This window comes from Pelodiscus sinensis, chromosome 2, assembly GCF_052426305.1.
Source record: "Pelodiscus sinensis isolate ZL-2025 chromosome 2, ASM5242630v1, whole genome shotgun sequence".
NCBI lineage: Eukaryota > Metazoa > Chordata > Testudines > Trionychidae > Pelodiscus > Pelodiscus sinensis.
Window position 1 is genome coordinate 1,336,095 of NC_143053.1, and position 16,245 is coordinate 1,352,339.

The 16,245-nt window shown below is 71.3% G+C and overlaps 1 protein-coding gene across 12 annotated transcripts in view; it reads right to left on the reverse strand.

The window, feature by feature from the left end:
- Window positions 1–16,245, reverse strand: part of PLEC (plectin) — a 198,268-nt gene that overhangs the window by 114,896 nt on the left and 67,127 nt on the right. Inside the window, exon 1 of one of the 12 annotated variants that reach the window (XM_089775884.1) lies at window positions 14,444–14,523. The exons of 8 other annotated variants lie outside the window; for them this stretch is intronic. In XM_089775884.1, coding sequence (XP_089632010.1) covers window positions 14,444–14,489 — 46 coding nt within the window. In that variant the 5' untranslated portion in view covers window positions 14,490–14,523. Of the gene's footprint in view, window positions 1–3,576; window positions 4,092–14,443; window positions 14,524–16,245 lie in introns of those variants that run through there. 3 more of the 12 variants (XM_089775880.1, XM_089775881.1, XM_089775882.1) reach the window with 3 other exon arrangements.

Genomic DNA, 16,245 nt, shown 5'->3' on the forward strand with positions numbered 1-16,245 from the left:
TCTATGATTCTATGACTCTGCACGGCCTCCCCGAATTAACACAGCGCCCCCCGCCTGCCCCCTCTGCACGGCCTCCCCGAATTAACACAGCGCCCCCCCGCCTGCCCCCTCTGCACGGCCTCCCCGAATTAACACAGCGCCCCCCCGCCTACCCCCTCTGCACGGCCTCCCATTAACACAGCGCCCCCCCGCCTGCCCCCTCTGCACGGCCTCCCCGAATTAACACAGCGCCCCCCGCCTGTCCCCTCTGCACGGCCTCCCCGAATTAACACAGCGCCCCCCCGCCTGCCCCCTCTGCACGGCCTCCCCGAATTAACACAGCGCCCCCCGCCTGCCTCCCTCTGCACGGCCTCCCACCAATGGACACAGCGCCCCCCCCGCCTGCCTCCCTCTGAACGGCCTCCCCAATGGACACAGCGCCCCCTGCCTGCCACCCCCAGCACTGCCCGCCGGAATGGACACAGCCCCCCACCTACCCTCCTTGGCACCGCCCCCTGAACACAGCCCCCCAGCCCTACCCCCCCCCACCTCCTCCTGGCACCGCCCCCCCCAAATGAACACAGGCCCCAGGCTGCCCGCGGAATGAATGAACACAGCCCCCCACCTACCCTCCTTGGCACCGCCCCCCAAATGAACACAGCCCCCCCAGCACTGCCCGCCGGAATGAATGAACACAGCCCCCACCTACCCTCCTTGGCACCGCCCCCCAAATGAACACAGCCCCCAGAATGAATGAACACAGCCCCCACCTACCCTCCTTGGCCGCCCCCCCCCAAATGAACACAGCCCCCCCCAGCACTGCCCGCTGGAATGAATGAACACAGCCCCCCACCTACCCTCCTTGGCACCGCCCCCCCAGAACACAGCCCCCCCAGCACTGCCCGCCGGAATGAATGAACACAGCCCCCACCTACCCTCCTTGGCACCGCCCCCCAAATGAACACAGCCCCCCCAGCACTGCCCGCCGGAATGAATGAACACAGTCCCCCCCACTACCCTCCTTGGCACCGCCCCCCAATGAACACAGCCCCCCCAGCACTGCCCGCCGGAATGAATGAACACAGCCCCCCCACCTACCCTCCTTGCTGCCCCCCAATGAACACCGCCCCCCAGCACTGCGGGAATGAATGAACACAGCCCCCCCACCTCCCTCCTTGGCACTGCCCCCCCAAATGAACACAGCCCCCAGCACTGCCTGCCGGAATGAATGAACACAGCCCCCCCACCTACCCTCCTTGGCACCGCCCCCCAATGAACACAGCCCCCCCAGCACTGCCCGCTGGAATGAATGAACACAGCCCCCACCTACCCTCCTTGGCACCGCCCCCCCAAACACAGCACTGCCCGCCGGAATGAATGAACACAGCCCCCACACCTACCCACCTTGGCACCGCCCCCCCAAATGAACACAGGCCCCCCAGCACCCGCCGGAATGAATGAACACAGCCCCACCTACCCTCCTTGGCACCGCCCCCCAAATGAACACTGCCCCCCCAGCACTGCCCACCGGAATGAATGAACACAGCCCCCCCACCTACCCTCCTTGGCACTGCCCCCCAATGAACACAGCCCCCCAGCACTGCCCGGAATGAATGAACACAGCCCCCACCTACCCTCCTTCGCACCGCCCCCAATGAACACAGCCCCCCAGCACTGCCCGCCGGAATGAATGAACACAGCCCCCCCACCCCCTCCTTGGCACTGCCCCCCCCCAGAACACAGCCCCCCCAGCACTGCCCGCCAGAATGAACACAGCCCCCCCACCTACCCTCCTTGGCACCGCCCCCCAAATGAACACAGCCCCCCCACCTACCCTCCTTGGCACCCCCCCCCCAAATAGACAGCCCCCCCACCTACCCTCCTTGGCACCGCCCCCCAATGAACACAGCCCCCCAGCACTGCCCGCTGGAATGAATGAACTACCCTCCTTGGCACCGCCCCCAATGAACACAGCCCCCCAGCACTGCCAGAATGAACACAGCCCCCACCTACCCTCCTTGGCACCGCCCCCAATGAACACAGCCCCCAGCACTGCCCGCCAGAATGAACACAGCCCCCCCACCTACCCTCCTTGGCACCGCCCCCCAAATGAACACAGCCCCCCCAGCACTGCCCGCGGAATGAATGAACACAGCCCCCCCCCACCTACCCTCCTTGGCACCGCCCCCAATGAACACAGCCCCCCAGCACTGCCCGCCGGAATGAATGAACACAGCCCCCACCTACCCTCCTTGGCACCGCCCCCCCCCCAAATGAGCCCCCCCAGCACTGCCCGCCGGAATGAATGAACACAGCCCCCACCTACCCTCCTTGGCACCCCGCCCCCCCCAAATGAACACAGCCCCCAGAATGAATGAACACAGCCCCCCACCTACCCTCCTTGGCACCGCCCCCCAAATGACACAGCCCCCCCCAGCACTGCCCGCCGGAATGAATGAACACAGCCCCCCACCTACCCTCCTTGGCACCGCCCCCCCAAATGAACACAGCCCCCCAGCACTGCCCGGAATGAATGAACACAGCCCCCCCACCTACCCTCCTTGGCACCGCCCCCCAATGAACACAGCCCCCCAGCACTGCCCGCCGGAATGAATGAACACAGCCCCCACCTACCCTCCTTGGCACCGCCCCCCCAATGAACACAGCCCCCCAGCACTGCCCGCCGGAATGAATGAACACAGCCCCCCCACCTACCCTCCTTGGCACCGCCCCCCAGAATGAACCCAGCCCCCCCCCCAGCACTGCCCGCCGGAATGAATGAACACAGCCCCCCCACCCCCTCCTTGGCACCGCCCCCCAAATGAACACAGCCCCCCAGCACTGCCCGCTGGAATGAATGAACACAGCCCCCCCCACCTGTCCTCCTTGGCACCGCCCCCCAAATGAACACTGCCCCCCCAGCACTGCCCGCCGGAATGAATGAACACAGCCCCCCCCCCACCTACCCTCCTTGGCACTGCCCCCCCCAAATGAACACAGCCCCCCCCAGCACTGCCCGCCGGAATGAACACAGCCCCCCCACCTACCCTCCTTGGCACCGCCCCCCCAATGAACACAGCCCCCCAGCACTGCCCGCCGGAATGAATGAACACAGCCCCCCCACCTACCCTCCTTGGCACCGCCCCCCAATGAACACAGCCCCCCAGCACTGCCCGCCGGAATGAATGAACACAGCCCCCCCACCTACCCTCCTTGGCACCGCCCCCCAATGAACACAGCCCCCCCCAGCACTGCCCGCCGGAATGAATGAACACAGCCCCCCCACCTACCCTCCTTGGCACCGCCCCCCCCAATGAACACAGCCCCCCAGCACTGCCCGCCGGAATGAATGAACACAGCCCCCCCCACCTACCCTCCTTGGCACCGCCCCCATAAATGAACACAGCCCCCCCAGCACTGCCCGCCGGAATGAATGAACACAGCCCCCCCCACCTACCCTCCTTGGCACCGCCCCCCCCAATGAACACCGCCCCCCAGCACTGCCCGCTGGAATGAATGAACACAGCCCCCTGCCTGCCCCCTTCTACACCAGCCCCCCTCGCTCCCCCTGGCCCCCCACACCGCTGGGCCACTAACCTTGGGCAGGGCTGGGCGCCGGCCGGGCCACTCCCCCCGCCGCGGCGGCCACCACGCACGGCTCCCGGGTCTCCTCCCTCCTGCGGTAGGCCTGGCGCGAGCCCCCCGCCTGCTGCCCGCCCGCCGGGCGCTTGGGGGGGCTGGGGGCTGCGGGCAGGGGCCCGGGGCGGTGGCCGCGCTGCAGCGAGACGGGCACGATCTCGGGCGGCAGGTGCAGCGCCTGGCGCAGGTGCTGGACGCCCGGGTCCGTCAGGTACCAGTAGTGGTGGCGCCAGACCACGGTCTCCCGCACCAGCCCCCGGGAGCGCAGGGAGCCCAGGGCCCGCAGCACCTGCAGGTTGGTGACGCCGGGCAGCTGCGGGTGGCGGCTCTGCGGCCGCGCGTCCCTCTTGGCCACCATGACGCCCTCGCGGAAGAGCAGCTCGTAGACGGCCTGCAGCCGCTCCAGCGGCATCAGCATCCCGGCCACCATGGCGGGCGGCAGCCGGAGCAGCAGGCGCGGCCGGCCTGGCTGGCGAGCGGCAGGGACCCGCCCCGGCTGGGGGACACGTGGGCGCGGGCCGGGGGCTCAGCCCCCCCGCCTGGCTCCTCCAGGGAGAGCGAAGCGGCTCCGCGCCGGCCAGGACTTTCCTCAGAGTTTCCCCTCCGGTTTCCCACAAGCGGGGGGGGGAGGGGGCGGGCCGGGGGAGGGGGCGGGCACCCCGGGCTCCGCTCGGCACTGCCCACAGGGTGCCGGGGGGATCCCGGCGGGGTAGTGCCCACGCGGCAGGGCGCAGCCCTGGGCACGTGGGCAGGGCACGGAGCCAGAGGGGATGGGCCCGGGCCGGTCCCTGTGGGCTCCGGCCAAGCCAGCCCCACCCCCAGCCCACACATGGCTCCATTCCTGGCACCGGGCCCAGGCGGCCAGGGCGTAGGCGGCGTTAACCGTTGCCACGCCAGCCCGCGCGGCGAGCCAGACAGCTGCTCTGCCCCACCCTGCCAGAGAGGAAACTGAGGCAGCAACGGGATCTGCCCGACAGGAACACGAGGCCAGAGTCCCGCCCAACAGGGAACCGCGGACTGCCCGACTGGCGCCGCTCCCACGCCGGGCAGCTGCGGGGTAAAGCCGGCTGCTGTGGACCCGAGAGCCACCTCCCCAGATGGTACGCACCCCTCCCCGCCCCCTACTGCCCGTCCCCCCCAAGGGTCGTACGCACCCCTCCCCGCCCCTACTGCCCGTCCCCCCCAAGGGTCGTACGCACCCCTCCCCGCCCCTACTGCCTGTCCCCCCCAAGGGTCGTACGTACCCCTCCCCCGCCCCTACTGCCTGTCCCCCCCAAGGGTCGTACGCACCCCTCCCCGCCCCCTACTGCCTGTCCCCCCCACCCCCCCCTCCCCCACTGCCCTACTGCCTGTCCCCCCCAATGGTCATACATACCCCTCCCCCGCCCCTACTGCCTGTCCCCCCCAAGGGTCGTACGTACCCCTCCCCCGCCCCTACTGCCTGTCCCCCCCAATGGTCATACATACCCCTCCCCCACCCCTACTGCCTGTCACCCCCCCCCCGACGGCCGTACGCAACCCTCCCCACCCCTACTGCCTGTCCCCCCCAAAGGTCATACATACCCCTCCCCCACCCCTACTGCCTGTCACCCCCCCAACGGCCGTACGCACCCCTCCCCCGCCCCTACTGCCTGTCACCCCCCGACGGCCGTACGCACCCCTCCCCCGCCGCTACTGCCCGTCACCCCCCCCGACGGCCGTACGCACCCCTCCCCCGCCCCTACTGCCCGTCACCCCCCCGAAGGGCCGTACGCACCCCTCCCCCGCCCCTACTGCCCGTCACCCCCCCGAAGGGCCGTACGCACCCCTCCCCCGCCGCCACTGCAGGGAACACCGTCCCAACAGCTGTACGCACCCAATCCCCACCACAAGTACCAGTAACCCCCCGACTGGCTGTACACACCCCTCCCCACCCCACCACCGCTCTCCCCGCCCGGTCTGGGCTGGCCCTGCCCAGTTCCATGGACACAGCCCTCCTGGCCGTGTGGGAGAGGAGGGAGCAGAGAAGATTCGGGGTTTGGGGGACGCCCTGGAGCGCAGGCTGCCCCCCACTGGCCTGCCCTGGGGATCCCGCCCGCCTCCTGCCCCTCCCTGCCGGCCACCCCATCTTTCGGCCCACACGTGACTCCTGGTTCCCCCCTCCCCCAGGCAGAGACAGCGGGTGGCAGAACCCCCCCCCCCCCGCCAGCCCCTCAACACGCCGGCCACCCCCTGCTGAGCCACTAACACTGCAACCCCCCTTCAGTGAGGTGCCCCGCTACCGCCGGCACCAGGCTGCAGGAGTGACACCCCCAAACCCCGCTACCGCCGGCAGCTCGCTCCTTGTCTGCGCCCGTCCAGGCGCTGCAGGAGTGACACCCCCAAACCCCGCTACCACCGGCAGCTCGCTCCTTATCTGAGCCTGTCAACACACCGCAGGAGTGACACCCCCAAACCCCGCTACCGCCGGCAGCCGGCTCCTTGTCTGCTCCCGTCCACGCGCTGCAGGAGTGACACCCCCAAACCCCGCTACCGCCGGCAGCCGGCTCCTTGTCTGCTCCCGTCCACGTGCTGCAGGAGTGACACCCCCAAACCCCGCTACCGCCGGCAGCCGGCTCCTTGTCTGCTCCCGTCCACGCGCTGTAGGAGTGACACCCCCAAACCCCGCTACCGCCGGCAGCTCGCCCCTTGTCTGCTCCCGTCCACGCGCTGCAGGAGTGACATCCCCAAACCCCGCTACCGCCGGCAGCTCGCTCCTTATCTGAGCCTGTCAACACACCGCAGGAGTGACACCCCCAAACCCCGCTACCGCCGGCACCCGGCTCCTTGTCTGCTCCCGTCCACGCGCTGCAGGAGTGACAGCCCCAAACCCCGCTACCGCCGGCAGCCGGCTCCTTGTCTGCTCCCGTCCACGCGCTGCAGGAGTGACACCCCCAAACCCTGCTACCGCCGGCAGCTCGCTCCTTGTCTGCGCCCGTCAACACACTGCAGGAGTGACACCCCCAAACCCCGCTACCGCCGGCAGCCGGCTCCTTGTCTGCTCCCGTCCACGCGCTGTAGGAGTGACACCCCCAAACCCCGCTACCGCCGGCACCCGGCTCCTTGTCTGCGCCCGTCCACGCGCTGTAGGAGTGACACCCCCAAACCCCGCTACCGCCTGCAGCTCACTCCTTGTCTGCTCCCGTCCACGCGCTGTAGGAGTGACACCCCCAAACCCCGCTACCGCCGGCACCCAGCTCCTTGTCTGTGCCCGTCAATGCGCTGTAGGAGTGACACCCCCAAATCCCGCTACCGCCGGCAGCCGGCTCCTTGTCTGCTCCCGTCCACGCGCTGCAGGAGTGACACCCCCAAACCCCGCTACCGCCGGCAGCTCGCTCCTTGTCTGCTCCCGTCCACGCGCTGCAGGAGTGACACCCCCAAACCCCGCTACCGCCGGCACCTCGCTCCTTGTCTGCGCCCGTCCAGGCGCTGCAGGAGTGACACCCCCAAACCCCGCTACCGCCGGCACCTCGCTTCTTGTCTGCGCCCGTCCAGGCGCTGCAGGAGTGACATCCCCAAACCCCGCTACCGCCAGCACCTCGCTCCTTGTCTGCTCCCGTCCACGCGCTGCAGGAGTGACAGCCCCAAACCCCGCTACCGCCGGCAGCCAGCTCCTTGTCTGTGCCCGTCAACACACTGCAGGAGTGACACCCCCAAACCCCGCTACCGCCAGCACCTCGCACCTTGTCTGCTCCCGTCCACGCGCTGCAGGAGTGACAGCCCCAAACCCCGCTACCGCCGGCAGCCGGCTCCTTGTCTGCGCCAGTCAACGCGCTGTAGGAGTGACACCCCCAAACCCCGCTACCGCCTGCAGCTCGCTCCTTGTCTGCTCCCGTCCACGCGCTGTAGGAGTGACACCCCCAAACCCCGCTACCGCCGGCACCCAGCTCCTTGTCTGTGCCCGTCAATGCGCTGTAGGAGTGACACCCCCAAACCCCGCTACCTCCGGCAGCCGGCTCCTTGTCTGCGCCCATCAACACACTGAAGGAGTGACTCCCCCAAACCCCGCTACCGCCGGAAGCTCGCTCCTTGTCTGCGCCCGTCAACGCGCTGTAGGAGTGACACCCCCAAACCCCGCTACCTCCGGCAGCCGGCTCCTTGTCTGCTCCCGTCCACGCGCTGCAGGAGTGACACCCCCAAACTCCGCTGCCGCCGGCAGCCGGCTCCTTGTCTGCTCCCGTCCACGCGCTGCAGGAGTGACACCCCCAAATCCCGCTACCGCCGGCACCCGGCTCCTTGTCTGCTCCCGTCCACGCGCTGTAGGAGTGACACCCCCAAACCCCGCTACCGCCGGCACCCGGCTCCTTGTCTGCGCCCGTCAACGCGCTGTAGGAGTGACACCCCCAAACCCCGCTACCGCCGGCACCCGGATCCTTGTCTGCGCCCGTCAACACACTGCAGGAGCGACACCCCCAAACCCCGCTACCGCCTGCAGCTCGCTCCTTGTCTGCTCCCATCCACGCGCTGCAGGAGTGACACCCCCAAACCCCGCTACCGCCGGCACCCAGCTCCTTGTCTGCTCCCGTCCACGCGCTGCAGGAGTGACACCCCCAAACCCCGCTACCGCCGGCAGCTCGCTCCTTGTCTGCTCCCGTCCACGCGCTGCAGGAGTGACACCCCCAAACCCCGCTACCGCCGGCACCTCGCTCCTTGTCTGCGCCCGTCCACGCGCTGCAGGAGTGACACCCCCAAACCCCGCTACCGCCGGCACCTCGCTCCTTGTCTGCGCCCGTCCACGCGCTGCAGGAGTGACACCCCCAAACCCCGCTACCGCCGGCAGCCAGCTCCTTGTCTGTGCCCGTCAACACACTGCAGGAGTGACATCCCCAAACCCCGCTACCGCCAGCACCTCGCTCCTTGTCTGCTCCCGTCCACGCGCTGCAGGAGTGACAGCCCCAAACCCCGCTACCGCCGGCAGCTCTATCCTTGTCTGCGCCCGTCCACGCGCTGTAGAAGTCACACCCCCAAACCCCGCTACCGCCGGCACCCAGCTCCTTGTCTGTGCCCGTCAATGCGCTGTAGGAGTGACACCCCCAAACCCCGCTACCTCCGGCAGCCGGCTCCTTGTCTGCGCCCATCAACACACTGAAGGAGTGACACCCCCAAACCCCGCTACCGCCGGAAGCCCGCTCCTTGTCTGCGCCCGTCCACGCGCTGCAGGAGTGACAGCCCCAAACTCCGCTACCGCCGGCAGCCGGCTCCTTGTCTGCTCCCGTCCACGCGCTGCAGGAGTGACACCCCCAAATCCCGCTACCGCCGGCACCCGGCTCCTTGTCTGCTCCCGTCCACGCGCTGTAGGAGTGACACCCCCAAACCCCGCTACCGCCGGCACCCGGCTCCTTGTCTGCGCCCGTCAACGCGCTGTAGGAGTGACACCCCCAAACCCTGCTACCGCCGGCACCCGGCTCGTCTGCTCCCGTCCACGCGCTGCAGGAGTGACACCCCCAAATCCCGCTACCGCCGGCATCTCGCTCCTTGTCTGCGCCCGTCCAGGCGCTGCAGGAGTGACACCCTCAAACCCCGCTACCGCCGGCACCCGGCTCCTTGTCTGCTCCCGTCCACGCGCTGTAGGAGTGACACCCCCAAATCCCGCTACTGCCGGCACCCGGCTCCTTGTCTGCGCCCGTCAACGTGCTGTAGGAGTGACACCCTCAAACCCCGCTACCGCCGGCAGCCGGCTCCTTGTCTGCGCCCGTCAACACACTACAGGAGTGACACCCCCAAACCCCGCTACCGCCGGCAGCTCGCTCCTTGTGTGCACCCGTCCACGCGCTGCAGGAGTGACATCCCCAAACCCCGCTACCGCCGGCAGCCGGCTCCTTGTCTGCGCCCGTCAACACACTGCAGGAGTGACACTCCCAAACCCCGCTACCGCCGGCAGCCGGCTCCTTGTCTGCGCCCGTCAACACACTGCAGGAGTGACACCCCCAAACCCCGCTACCGCCGGCACCTCGCTCCTTGTCTGCGCCCGTCCACCCGCTGCAAGAGTGACAGCCCCAAACACCAGTACCGCCGGCACCTCGCTCCTTGTCTGCGCCTGTCCACGCGCTGCAGGAGTGACACCCCCAAACCCCGCTACCGCCGGCACCTCGCTCCTTGTCTGCTTCCGTCCACGCGCTGCAGGAGTGACACCCCCAAACCCCGCTACCGCCGGCAGCTCAATCCTTGTCTGCGCCCATCAACACACTGCAGGAGTGACACCACCAAACCCTGCTACCGCCGGCAGCCGGCTCCTTGTCTGCTCCCGTCCACGCGCTGTAGGAGTGACACCCCCAAACCCCGCTACCGCCGGCACCCAGCTCCTTGTCTGCGCCCATCAACGCGCTGCAGGAGTGACACCCCCAAAACCCGCTACCGCCGGCAGCTCGCTCCTTGTCTGCTCCCATCCACGCGCTGCAGGAGTGACACCCCGAAACCCCGCTACCGCTGGCACCCGGCTCCTTGTCTGCGCCCGTCCACGCGCTGTAGGAGTGACACCGCCAAACCCCGCTACCACCGGCAGCTCGCTCCTTGTCTGCTCCCGTCCACGCGCTGTAGGAGTGACACCCCCAAACCCCGCTACCGCCGGCAGCTCGCTCCTTGTCTGCTCCCGTCCACGCGCTGCAGGAGTGACACCCCGAAACCCCGCTACCACTGGCACCCGGCTCCTTGTCTGCGCCCGTCAACGCGCTGCAGGAGTGACACCCCCAAAACCCGCTACCGCCGGCAGCTCGCTCCTTGTCTGCTCCCATCCACGCGCTGCAGGAGTGACACCCCGAAACCCCGCTACCGCCGGCACCTCGCTCCTTGTCTGCGCCTGTCCAGGCGCTGCAGGAGTGACACCCCCAAACCCCGCTACCGCCGGCACCTCGCTCCTTGTCTGCGCCCGTCCACGCGCTGCAGGAGTGACAGCCTCAAACTCCGCTACCGCCGGCAGCTCGCTCCTTGTCTGCTCCCATCCATGCGCTGCAGGAGTGACACCCCCAAATCCCGCTACCGCCGGCAGCCGGCTCCTTGTCTGCCCCTGTCAACGCACTGCAGGAGTGACACCCCCAAACCCCGCTACCGCCGGCAGCTCGATCCTTGTCTGCGCCCATCAACACACTGTAGGAGTGACACCCCCAAACCCCGCTACCGCCGGCAGCTCGCTCCTTGTCTGCGCCTGTTCACGCGCTGTAGGAGTGACACCCCCAAACCCCGCTACTGCCGGCAGCCGGCTCCTTGTCTGCGCCTGTCCACGCGCTGCAGGAGTGACACCCCCAAACCCCGCTACCACTGGCACCCGGCTCCTTGTCTGCGCCCGTCCACGCGCTGTAGGAGTGACACCCCCAAATCCCGCTACCGCCGGCACCCGGCTCCTTGTCTGCTCCCGTCCACGCGCTGTAGGAGTGACACCCCCAAACCCTGCTACCGCCGGCAGCTCGTCCCTTGTCTGATCAGCCCTGTCTCCATCTCCAGGCACTGGGCTAAGTGCCGTAGTGCTCAGAGCCCCCGCACCACAGTGTGACCCCCATACAGTGTCGGCCCCCCAGAGCTCTTCCATGCCCTCCCCCCCGTTCCCCGATGCCCCTCGCTGCCTGGCCGCCGGTGGGGAGCAGGACTGGGGGCCGTGGTGGAGACAGGCGCCCAGCACGGAGCCCTCGCCAGTGCCCAAGACCCCCTGGCGCGTGGCCAGCGCCTCCCGCACTCGGGGCCTGGGAGCGCTGCCGTCAGCAGGGCCGGGGCGCCAGGGCTTTCGAGCTGAGCCCCGAACAAAGCGGCTGCTTGTGGAAGCGGCGGCGCCGGAGCCAAGGAAGGGCCTGGAAGCCGCGGCCAAGGGGTCAGACTATTCATCAGGCTGGCGCTGGCGGGGGGCTCGGTTCCCACGTCAATCAGACAAAGGGCCCCCCCACCACAGGCCTCGGCCCAGCCCCCAGCAGCAACGCAGCCAAGGCAGGAGGGCGCAGCCCCCGGCAGCCCCCACCCCCTGCTGGCAGTGGGCCCCCTTAACCTCTGAGCAGCACGGCCCCAGCACCCCTCCCCCGGGGCCTGGCCCCCGCCCAAGGGGCATGACCCAGGAGGCACCTGCCCCACCGTAGGGCAGCCAAGGGGAAAGACGGGGCCCCCCCAGCCCCCCCCCACTGCCACCGGCAGAACCCCGTCCCCACCGCGATCCCTGCCTCTCTCAGCCACGCCCCAGTCTGACCAGAGAGACGGCCCCCCAGCTCCCGGCCCCCCACTCCCGCCTGCAGGCCCTGCCCCCCGGCGCCCCTCACTCCCGCCCCCCAGCTCCCGGCCCCCCCACTCCCGCCTGCAGGCCCTGCCCCCCGGCGCCCCTCACTCCCGCCCCCCAGCTCCCGGCCCCCCCACTCCCGCCTGCAGGCCCTGCCCCCCGGCGCCCCTCACTCCCGCCCCCCAGCTCCCGGCCCCCCACTCCCGCCTGCAGGCCCTGCCCCCCGGCGCCCCTCACTCCCGCCCCCCAGCTCCCGGCCCCCCCACTCCCGCCTGCAGGCCCTGCCCCCCGGCGCCCCTCACTCCCGCCCCCCAGCTCCCGGCCCCCCACTCCCGCCTGCAGGCCCTGCCCCCCGGTGCCCCTCACTCCCGCCCCCCAGCTCCCGGCCCCCCACTCCCGCCTGCAGGCCCTGCCCCCCGGTGCCCCTCACTCCCGCCCCCCAGCTCCCGGCCCCCCCACTCCCGCCTGCAGGCCCTGCCCCCGGCGCCCCTCACTCCCGCCCCCCAGCTCCCGGCCCCCCACTCCCGCCTGCAGGCCCTGCCCCCCGGCGCCCCTCACTCCCGCCCCCCAGCTCCCGGCCCCCCCACTCCCGCCTGCAGACCCTGCCCCCCGGCGCCCCTCACTCCCGCCCCCCAGCTCCCGGCCCCCCACTCCCGCCTGCAGGCCCTGCCCCCCGGCGCCCCTCACTCCCGGCCCCCCAGCTCCCGGCCCCCCACTCCCGCCTGCAGGCCCTGCCCCCCGACGCCCCTCACTCCCGCCCCCCAGCTCCCGGCCCCCCACTCCCGCCTGCAGGCCCTGCCCCCCGGCGCCCCTCACTCCCGCCCCCCAGCTCCCGGCCCCCCCACTCCCGCCTGCAGGCCCTGCCCCCCGGCGCCCCTCACTCCCGCCCCCCAGCTCCCGGCCCCCCCACTCCCGCCTGCAGGCCCTGCCCCCTGGTGCCCCTCACTCCCACCCCACCAGCCCCCAGCACCCCTCACTCCCGCCCCACAGGCCCTGCCCCCCAGCGCCCCTCACTCCTGCGCCCCCGGCCCCCTCACTCCCGCCCGCAGGCCCTGCCCCCCCGGTGCCCCTCATTCCCGCCCGCAGGCCCTGCTCCCCCGGCGCCCTCCACTCCTGCCCCCCCAGCCCGTCCCCCAACTGCCCCCACTCCTGCCCCGCAGTGCTTACCCCCCAGATTTGGGCTCCGCACAGGCCCCCGGTGCCCCTCAGTCCCGTCCCTCACTGCTGCCCCACAGCCCCTGGCGCCGTCTCCCGTTCTAGACACGGCTGGGTGAGCCGGCCTGCACAGGGCCGGGGGGGGACGGTGCCCAGGCCTGGATACCCCCTGCCCCCGGCTGAGACGGGCACCAGCAGCGGAGCCGGCGGAGCAGAGCTGCCCAGGGCTCCGAGGCCGGGTCCCGCTGCCTTTGTGGCCTGAGCCACGGGGACCCCCCGCCTGCGACAAGCAGCCCGTGGGGGGCACCACGCCCCAAGGCTGGCCCAGCCTGTGACAGGGTCTCCACTGCCCCGCAGCGTGCGCACAGGCCCTGCCTGGCCAGAGAAGGGGCTGGCCTCAGCCACAGAGCATGGGCCAGACCCAGCTCCGGCTCCGGCTCCAGCCTGGTGCAGCTGGCTCTGGGGTGGAGCAGAGGTGGGCTCCCGGGGCTGGCAGGGGGGCAGGTGCAGCCTTTGCTGAAGCAGGAGCAGAGCTCACCCGGGCGCCAGGCATGGAGCCACGTCCCACAGCCCCAATCGCGCCCCCAGCCCCACACCCCTCAGGGCCAGCCCCACGTTCCACAGCCCCAATCGCCCCCCAGCCCCACACCCCCAGGACCAGCCAGCCCCACGTTCCACAGCCCCAATCGCCCCCCCAGCCCTACACCCCCCAGGGCCAGCCCCACGTTCCACAGCCCCAATCGCCCCCCAGCCCCACACCCCCCAGGGCCTGCCAGCCCCACGTTCCACAGCCCCAATCGCCCCCCCAGCCCTACACCCCCCAGGGCCTGCCAGCCCCACGTTCCACAGCCCCAATCGCCCCCCCAGCCCTACACCCCCCAGGGCCAGCCCCACGTTCCACAGCCCCAATCGCCCCCCCAGCCCCACACCCCCCAGGGCCTGCCAGCCCCACGTTCCACAGCCCCAATCACCCCCCCCGCCCTACACCACCCCAGGACCAGCCAGCCCCACGTTCCACAGCCCCAATCACCCCCCCCGCCCTACACTCCCCCAGGACCAGCCAGCCCCACGTTCCACAGCCCCAATCACCCCCCCCGCCCTACACCACCCCAGGACCAGCCAGCCCCACGTTCCACAGCCCCAATCACCCCCCCCGCCCTACACCACCCCAGGACCAGCCAGCCCCACGTTCCACAGCCCCAATCACCCCCCCCCCGCCCTACACCCCCCCAGGACCAGCCAGCCCCACGTTCCACAGCCCCAATCACCCCCCCCGCCCTACACCACCCCAGGACCAGCCAGCCCCACGTTCCACAGCCCCAATCACCCCCCCCCCGCCCTACACCCCCCCAGGACCAGCCAGCCCCACGTTCCACAGCCCCAATCGCCCCACCCCCAGCGCAGCGGGAAGCCGGGACACGCGGAGGCCCGCGGGCCAGGCGGGCCGGGCCGGGCCGGTACCTTTCAGCGAGCTGATCTCGTGCTGGATGCAGCGGGACGCGGCCATGGCGGGCCCGGGCGGACGCGGCACCAGCTGGCCCAGCCCGGCTCTGCGGGCCGGCACCGGGGGGGGGAGGGCTGCGGCCCCGCCCGGCCAGCGGCAGCCAATCAGCGGCCGAGCCTGCGGCCCATTCATTGATCCGCGAGTACTGCGGCAGCGCTGGTCCCCCGCCCCCCCCGGGGCGGCCTGGGCTGCCCCCCCCCACAGGCTGCGCCCCTCCAGCCTGCGGGGCCCCCCTCGCTGGCAGCGACACTGCCCCCCCGCCGCTCACAGGGCCAGGCCGGGGGGGGGGGTGCTGGCCCTACGGCCGCAGCTTTGCTCCACGGACCCACGGGGGGGCAGCGTGAGGAACAGGGGCCGGGGGGGCCATGGAGCCCCCGGGGGAGGGGGCCTGCTCCCCCCCACTACCCTCCCCCGTCCCCCCCGGGGGCCTTCTCTGCCCCTCCCCCAACAGCCCCACTACCCTCCCCCGTCACCCCGGGGGCCTTCTCTGCCCCTCCCCCAAGAGCCCCACTACCCTCCCCGCCCCCCCGGGGGCCTTCTCTGCCCCTCCCCCAACAGCCCCACTACCCTCCCCGCCCCCCCGGGGGGCCTTCTCTGCCCCTCCCCCAACAGCCCCACTACCCTCCCCCGCCCCCCCGGGGGGCCTTCTCTGCCCCTCCCCCAACAGCCCCACTACCCTCCCCCGCCCCCCCGGGGGGCCTTCTCTGCCCCTCCCCCAAGAGCCCCACTACCCTCCCCCACCCCCCCGGGGGGGCCTTCTCTGCCCCTCCCCCAACAGCCCCACTACCCTCCCCCACCCCCCCGGGGGGGCCTTCTCTGCCCCTCCCCCAAGAGCCCCACTACCCTCCCCCACCCCCCCGGGGGCCTTCTCTGCCCCTCCCCCAACAGCTCCACTACCCTCCCCCGTCCCCCCGGGGGCCTTCTCTGCCCCTCCCCCAACAGCCCCACTACCCTCCCCCGTCACCCCGGGGGCCTTCTCTGCCCCTCCCCCAAGAGCCCCACTACCCTCCCCCACCCCCCCGGGGGCCTTCTCTGCCCCTCCCCCAACAGCTCCACTACCCTCCCCCGTCCCCCCGGGGGCCTTCTCTGCCCCTCCCCCAACAGCCCCACTACCCTCCCCCGCCCCCCCGGGGGGGCCTTCTCTGCCCCTCCCCCAACAGCCCCACTACCCTCCCCCGTCACCCCGGGGGCCTTCTCTGCCCCTCCCCCAAGAGCCCCACTACCCTCCCCCACCCCCCCGGGGGCCTTCTCTGCCCCTCCCCCAACAGCCCCACTACCCTCCCCCGCCCCCCGGGGGGCCTTCTCTGCCCCTCCCCCAACAGCCCCACTACCCTCCCCCGTCACCCCGGGGGCCTTCTCTGCCCCTCCCCCAAGAGCCCCACTACCCTCCCCCGCCCCCCCGGGGGCCTTCTCTGCCCCTCCCCCAACAGCTCCACTACCCTCCCCCGTCCCCCCGGGGGCCTTCTCTGCCCCTCCCCCAAGAGCCCCACTACCCTCCCCCACCCCCCCGGGGGCCTTCTCTGCCCCTCCCCCAACAGCTCCACTACCCTCCCCCGTCCCCCCGGGGGGGCCTTCTCTGCCCCTCCCCCACTGCGGGCCCAGGCCCCTGCGTGGCGGTGCGGGGCCGGGCAGGCTCGGGGCCAGGCGCTGCAGGGTAATAAACCCGGAGCAGGAGGCAGCGGGCCGGGCTGGCGCAGACCTGGCACCGCTGACAGCAGGGAGCCTTGGCCCCGGGCCCCGCCGTGCTGCAGGGCGGGTG